This window comes from Vanellus vanellus (genome assembly GCF_965231255.1).
Source record: "Vanellus vanellus genome assembly, chromosome: 4".
In the NCBI taxonomy this organism is placed as follows: Eukaryota; Metazoa; Chordata; class Aves; order Charadriiformes; family Charadriidae; genus Vanellus; species Vanellus vanellus.
The window spans coordinates 30,478,220-30,486,418 of record NC_138909.1 but is presented as its reverse complement, the minus strand read 5'-3'; the positions used below and the strand labels follow the sequence as shown (position 1 = coordinate 30,486,418).

The window sequence follows — 8,199 nt, the reverse complement described above, 5'->3', positions numbered from 1 at the left end:
AAGATCTAATCTCCTTCCTAGGTATTTGCAGAACTGCCATTTCAATGCACCCAAAAGGCACACACAGCAAGAAGGGAAACGGAACCAAAAATTCACACAAGAGTTTCTCTTGTAACCAACATTGTTAATCACAACCAGTTTTACCAAGGGCATCTCTGAAATAGTAAAAACACAGATTAATGTCCAGGACAGTTCTTGTAGCACCATGTTTACTCCTGCTGCAAGTGATGGCAACCTCCCATAACTGGTAGGGGGTGCTGACTCCGACCCTCCATTTACAGTCGAAGGATGTTCTAAAGCCAAGTAGCAACGGGAAAAGCCAAGGGAGGTCCTGCTACTAAGCAGAGCCCGACCGGCCGGCCAGGGTTTCACCTCCCCAGGTGCCGGCTGCACGCCGCTGGGCAGACACTAGAGGGCAGGCGATGAAAGCACTCCCGCCTCACCTCCAGGGAGCGGGAAAGCCTGAACGACCACTCGCTTTTCATCAGCAAACTCTCGCGGTGGACACCTTTCACATCTATAATAAACACTTTTATGGTGAAACGCAGTCATGTGCAAGAATCATTTAATCTGCATGCTGCTATTTACATTTCAAACACTATTTACACACCAGAACTACAATTAGCACCTCTCTCAAAGGGGAGAGAAGGCGGCTTTCGGGACAGAGTACACTTGAGCAAGCATCTCCACAGCTTCAAACTCTAAGGGGCACAATCAAAATTATGGATTTTGAAGCAAAGAGATCCTACTGCTACTGAAAAAGACACACAGAGACAAATCAAACATTTGTCCATTAGGTTACTAGTGGGGAAAAAAAAAAAAAAAGCAAGATCAAACAACAGAAAGGCCTGTGAATATGGAGAGTACTTAGAAAGCAGAGGAGCAAGGACTGTGATGCCCTTCGGCAGGGCTCAGTGGGGAATTTGGAAGTGGCTGTAAAGCCAGGGCTATTGCTGAAGGTAGCAGACCTCTCGTTAGCAATGCCACCATCCCATACGTATTGCCCAAACACAGCTGTTTCACATGCCATAAGGGCCATAAGCCTGCCAACAAGTTTCTGAACAACTACTACACATTAAAGATAATTAGACTGACCTCTGAACTCACACGTACCCCACCACCACATCAGGCAGACTAGAAATTGCTAGGAAGTCTTACCGCCCACTATATCTTATTGCTTTAGAAAATGAGCCCACGTAGCCAGCCGTTGTGCTCTAGCTGCAGCTCACCTGACGTTTTCACAAAGTTTTCTGAAAGAAAGCTTGCTTGCATTTGGCAGGATCTGACAATAATAGATTGATTTCCAAGGCCTGCCAACAGCTTTCTAAACTGGACACCTAAGCTGTTGATGGGGCATTTCTAGAACATGTTACCCAATCTGTAGACAAAAAAATGCAGGATTGAAATGCGCAATATAGACAGATAATCCTGAGCATTGAGTATGCATCTATCAAACAACTGCAAAAATGAGGAAAATAAGAGCAACTCTTGGGAGCAAGGAAGGGGGGAGGATCAGCATCTGCAGCAATAGACAAAGCTCTAGAAAAATAAGTTATTTAGTGGTTTTTATAAGAACAGTCAGTCATTCTGGGACACAGCAGAAGTGTTGCACATTTGTGTGTACACGTGCAAGTAGTGAGAACAAGACTGGCTCACCTCAGAGTGTTTACCTTCCTATCAGTCTGACACTGCCACCAGCACGTCCAGCAGACTGGAACTCAGAACAGCATGACAAGACAGAAGGCCAATACAGTACAACTGCAGAAATTCAAGTAGAAGAATGAAGTTGTCTTCAGAAGCCCACAGCAGCAACAGCAGTATTCAAGATCAGTGGCAACAAGGAATGTTTCTGTGATGTAGGCTTTTTTTTTTTTTTCTTCCTTTTTCTCCACTGGGTCACAATCAAGGCTCTCGGGTGGAGGGTTTACTTCCTCAACAACACTTCCCTGACTTCTCCCCGCACCATGTTGTCTCAGTGCAGCAACACTGGTGCTGATGAACTGTCTGTCCTGCTGCTATCAGGCAAAACGGTGTGTCCCTTTGGGGGGTGGGAGACAAAACACCAGTAACTCCTCAAGTTGAGAAGTGGCTAAGAAAAACATTACACTGTGGTGAGGTGGAACCAACTTTATTAAGGACAGTGAATTATAATTGCTTTCAAAGGCTTTTAAAAAAATATTACTCTGAGTCACGGCTGGCCTTTAACAGCAGATACCAAGGGATATGGAGGCTGCCTGATTCAGAGCCAGTCAGTGGGAGTTAACCAGCAGAGGATGAGGTAATACTCAAAGACAGGAGGACAACAGGACTGCCTGTGGCATCTGTGGAGCGCCAGTGTGCCTACCACCAGCCTTCAGAGGGGAAGAAAATCATGGCCACCTAAAGCACAGAAAGGCAAAATATGCAAGGGTACATATATTGACACGTTTAAGAGTCATAGGACCAGAAAGGACCTTAATTGGTCATCAGACCAGCCTTCTATCCATAAGCTTTGGGAAGATTTGAAAGCAATGCATTCATCTCTTCTACTCCACGTACTTCATTTTAGGAAACTCATCTCAGAAAAATGCTAAGCTCTTACTAAGAGGTGCTACACACCCTTTGCCACTGTCTGACCAAAGCAGGACCTGAGAGCTCACAACTTTCAGGACTGGTTCTGCAGATACTGAGAAGGGTCATAAAACAAGCTAAATTTATACAAAGTGCAATAAAACTACCCAAGCCATGGTCAGGTTTGTAAGTTCACTATTATTAGTGAAGAAGAATGAATCAAAAACTCTAAGCCAGATGGAGTCTGATCTAATTCTTCTTCCACTATTTGTGCTTTGTTCCAAATTCTACTCTTTCATCCAACTCAAAAGAGTCTGTCTCGGCTGATCCTAATATGCGCTTCTATTTTAAAACTTTTATTCCATTGCTTCAGGAAAGCTTTTTGTTGCATTTAGAGCAACAAAGGGAGACATTTCCATAGCAAGGATTTGTTGACTGGAGGTAAGCATTTACTCTGGCAAAAGCTGTTCTCTCCAACTTCCATGGGAATGGGATATGATCTTTCCATAATCACATGCATTTACCAATAAATAAGTTTGGATTAGACTGTAATAAAACATGTGCACAGATTTAAAGCGCTGGAGTGTCACAGATTCTTACTCCACAGCTCATGCAAGTAAAAAGAATTAAAGAAAAAAAATAAAAAGAACAAAGAACAAAGCCTCAGCTAGGAACAGACCAAGGAATTACCTTAAAAGAAGTTTTGTACAAGTATATCAAATCACTAATATTAGTGAGATCCCTAAATACATTAGGTTACACTAAATTCCAGAGAAACAAAAGATTTAGCCATATCAGATACATATGTTTTGATTTTTTTAAGTTAATATATAATTCATTCTTTGAATAATATTATTCACTTGGACCCAACATCCACACTGCTTTCATACATTTATACAGTTATATCCCATCCTTGCCTTAAGAGGCTGATGTCCTAAGGTATGGCAGCAACCAAAGGCTCTACAACCCTTGTTTGTAAAATATAAAACTCCTTTCCCTTCATATGAGGGTGAAGAAAGGAAGAAAGATGTTCATAAAATTAGGCAATTCTCCCTGTGAGCTTGCTGATTCCAACCTCAAAGTACGACAGGGAGGTGGTTGGAAGCTTGCGTAAAAAATTTTTTCCCTTGTTTTAAAAACAATTTCTTTTACTGTACAATAGATGCATAGAAAGTTGCTTCCTGCTTGATGGGTTTAGGCCTGTAGCTATGTTTAGCTGTGAAAACAAGAAGATTGTTCCTTTATAGAGTGGTGAGGAGAGAGACCATCTCAGGAATATTTGGCAGCTATCGAAGACCTCATGACATGAAGAATAAACAGCATATCCACAGACTACAACGATGCAAACCTGTCCCACTGAATACACCAATTTTAAAAAGTGTCCACTTGTTACTCAGGATCAAGAATACAGTAGAGATTCACAGCTCAACAGCTTTCAAACTGGTGGTTTAAAACAAAAAAATTGTCAGTGAGCAGCAGATTTTAAATCGCCCACTCTTCTCTCTCCCACCCCAAAGAAACACGAGTTCACTGCAATATCAGGAACTTAGACTTGAGACTACTTGGGAGAGAAGGTTTCCCTGTCACCCATGTCCGTACAGCTTGGTGTCGGAGCGACACACTGGAGGTTTCAGAGGGTTTCGGTTGTCCAGTGTCTTCTTGTGGTTACTTCAGCAGTTTTACCAGCTGGCTCTGACAGCCTCAATGTCACTAACCAAATTCTGGGCTAAGCATATCCCAAATATCTGGAAGACACAACAGTTTATTCATTTGGAGCATCAGACAACTCTTCACACAGGCAAACTCCTTAGGTTATAAAGGACCGACATGAAAACAAGCAACAGAAAGTTAAAAAAAAACAAATTAACAGTAAGTATTGGAAGAAGGACGAATATCAAAAAAACTCCTGTAACCCCAGTATTTTTATAGTGCCACAGGGTTCCAGGAAATTGAACCATTCTAAACTTGCTTCACAAAAGCAACTGTAAAGGCTTTTTGCTGCCTATTTAAGCACCAGCAGAAACAGTAGGTCTGTACAGGCTTAAAAACCTCTACCTAATCTTTATTTAACACAGTGTTAGTTTTGACCTGCAGGCAGTTGAAAAGAAAAAAATGCATCCCTACAGATATTAAATCTGTACATTAAATATATATTTAAATATATTTATTTTTATATATTTATATATATTTTTATATAAATTAAATAATTAAATATAAGTATATTAAATACTCCTTAACACAAAGAAAGCCTCATGCATTTAGCTCCCCCTCACTAAAACCTACAGACATTATACCTTTAAGTGCAACTGACACTGTATTTCAAGTTCCTATATACAGTTCTCCACTCATATATTCTATTTATCTGTTGCTCTTCTGTGTAACTCATTACAGGGAATGTGATGTTTACCTGCAGTAATGCTATCCCAATGAATATACCAGCAACTATGGTAAGATTGTCCTGCAACCATTTCTCAAACTGAGGGACACAGCCTTTAGTGTAGATAACAATCTGCTGATCAACTTCCTGCCAAGGAGAAGAGGGAAGAAAATAGATAATTACATTCATCTATTCCATCAGTAGAATAACCTGCTCTTGCAAGAGGGATTCAAATCCTTAAAATACCACATTAATAACAAAAAATTCTTACTGGTTTTTGCCTTGCATCGTAGCCACACTGAGTATTAATAACATCTTCCTAGGGGAAAGAGAGAGAGAGAGAGAGAGAAGAGAGGCAATCAATTAAGTGTTTCCCAAACACTCTCCCCAGAGTTGGTCCTGTATGCAGTAAGACAATCACCCTAACTTTGGTTACCATATTGCTTCTTAAAATCCCTTCCTCTTCCATTCAGTGCTATTAATTATTTGCAACAAAAGCACATGGGCTTACAAGCTCTCAGGGCAGCAGCTGGGAAAACTGGCCCTCCACCTGGGTGAACTCCATGTTCCAGATGCAAGCATTCAGAAGTCAAAGTGAAGGAATCAGGGAATATCTATTTTAAGTGGAAGAACCTCTGCTGAAAAGGTTTTGTCTACACTGAAATATATGCCAAGACTACTGTTAACATTTTCAGGATTTGGACTGTGCAGCGTGAAGAGGTGAGACGGGGCAGTTCTGTTGCAGAAACTGGATGTGTGCAGAAATATATGCAGTACCTAGTTCCTTTCGAAAAACTAGGGAGGAAAAAGAAGAGATGGGGTAATGTGCTCTTACTGCCTATTCTTTCTTACAGGAGCTTGACACCAATAGGAAAGAAGGCGTTTTATTCCTACTGCATCTGCTTTAGTACTCCCAAAGCAGAGGTAATAAAACAGGCTATGGAATACTCCTCCTAGTGAAGAAGTGCTACCTATTGGAAGCTGAAGCTGCATTTACTCTGTATGCAGAGTTATTTCAGGGCAATAACATGAAGCAACTACTTTGGGTGTCAGCCACAATGGCAGCAAAATATTAAGTTACTGGCTCATACAATAACAGTGAGAAGAAGAAGGAATTACTCAGGAAAGTGAGAAAATCAGCCACTCTTAGCTAGGTGTACTGAACACCACAATTTAATCAAATTGTGGGAAGTGAGAAAGGCAGCCAGCAGAGGAATAGATTTTAAATAGCAGCCATTTGGAAAAAGATATTTCCTCCTATCAGCAGTTAAAAGCTCCTTTAAGTGCTTCCTCACTTTGCAGGAAGTACATCAACAGGTCTCATCCTGTCAGTTGCTCAAGTTGGGTTTCCTCAATGGACCTTTAAGATTTGAGTAATTTGTATCTTTTAATGAAATGAACGTTTCTGTTCCAGAATCTAAAATATAACAGTGTCATGCTCTTCAAGGCTGTAGAAGTAGATAAAATTCCAACAGAGGGATTTTAAACTTTATTCTTTGTACTGAATCCCTACTTGCTTTATCACCAGTGTCTTCTGCCTTTAGCCTTGAAATTTGTTAACCAAAAGAAAGCGTGAAGAATTAAATGGAAATAAATAACATTTCTAGGCCTCACCTGTGCAGGAATTTGGAACACTTCAACCTGCTAAACTACAGCAAAGTGAACTATAGGAGTCCAAATTCATTTTAAAGGAGACTTATTCTGGCCTACCTTAAACTTACCACTTCCCAATTCAAGCCAAACTAAAAGCTAAACTAAAAGTAAGTCCTGTTCAATAAAACATCCACATAACTTTTTGCATCGGTCCAACACTGCATCCTAATTCCAAAAGTGACAAATTAGCTTTCCAATACAATAAACCTGTGTTTATCACTGCAATAGAACCAGTCACAGCTTGGTTATAATTATATCCATTATATGCATGACTTCTAATATTTTAGAAATATTATTATTTTTAGTCTTTCTTTTAAAGATAATAAAGCATGTTGCTGCCCTGCAATGAATAAGAATGTGACTTATCTTTAAATTTCTGGTTGCTGCACCACCCCCTAAGAAACTGCATAACACAGAGAGATAACTTTAGCATGGATTATGTATTTATAGGATTACCTTGTATTGCTGTCACTGGTTTGGTTTTATAACAACTATATTTTTAAAACTGGGTTGTAATGACCTCTCTGTGTGGGTGGGTGGGCAGATACGCAAACAGTAGGGGGAATCCTAAGCATAATATAATGCTTGAGCCTAACCTACATTTTGTTTTAATATTTCATTAAAACATTTTCAGCGATGTTTGTGAGAAAGATTCAAACTACTGTGAAGACATGTTCATTACAGAGGAACCAGAACGCAGCTTGTGCAAGCGGCAGTGCCTTGTCAGGAGAGGGAGAGAGCAGCAGTAGGGACTGGACACCAAGAGCAGCGACTGTATTGCATTAGCAAGTCAGGAAGCACCTGAGGTGCCTGTTGGCCACTTGCCTAACTTTAGTCAGTGCTACAGGCTCATACATTCAGGGAACTATAAGTCACTCCAGGTGGAGAAAAAGTCACAGCTGAACTACTAGATAGTATAAGCGCACATAAGCTGCTTCTTTTAAGCTATATGAAAGTCAAACGTACACAGTGTTAGCCACATAACACTTTCAATGCACTCACCCATCCCTATTCCAAGCCTTTCGCTGTCAGTAAACTGCTTCCCTATGCTTTACCCTTCATTCTTGATCATGTCTGTACTAGTAATGCATGGCTCCAACATTTTCTGCTTGATGGTCCAGAACTATAACTATTTAAAGAGACATGGGAATTTACCAAAAAGCTGTTCCCTCAAACAATTTCTGACCTTTCAAGTCTGATCTCAGGTGACTGTAGAACAAGTGGTAATTTTAAAGGGAAAACAAGAGCACATAAAGATGTCCATACCCGACTCAAGATTCTAATGCAAAAACGTCAGTTTTCCAGGGCACACACTGTCATTCATTACCATATCTAGCACAAACTGGGTCAAACTGGCCACAAGCTCTGGACACTGCATAAATAGTGAGTAATACCTGCTTTAGAGTGTCTGATCTTAGAGTTGCTGTGCTTTAAGGCAGCAAATGAAATATCCTGATGATATTCAATTGAAAGCTCATATCCTTCAACTCATTAAGGGCTTCTGCTTTTTATACTTGCTAAAATTAATATGTACGTTCAGCCAAGCTCATGGTTCTCTCATTATAATGAAGAGCAGCCAACAGCATACAATGAAGGTTTAAGTTAGCTCAGGATTTTTG

General features: G+C 40.3%; 1 protein-coding gene across 1 annotated transcript in view; it reads right to left on the bottom strand.

Annotated features, from left to right (window-relative positions):
- Window positions 1-2,112: 2,112 nt before the first annotated feature.
- TSPAN5 (tetraspanin 5) overlaps window positions 2,113-8,199 on the bottom strand; it is an 81,076-nt gene continuing 74,989 nt past the window's right edge. Inside the window, exons 6-8 of the mRNA XM_082482046.1 lie at window positions 5,199-5,246; window positions 4,958-5,074; window positions 2,113-4,295 (exon numbers count right to left, since the gene is read on the bottom strand). Coding sequence (XP_082338172.1) covers window positions 4,230-4,295; window positions 4,958-5,074; window positions 5,199-5,246 — 231 coding nt within the window. The 3' untranslated portion in view covers window positions 2,113-4,229. The remainder of the gene's footprint in view (window positions 4,296-4,957; window positions 5,075-5,198; window positions 5,247-8,199) is intronic.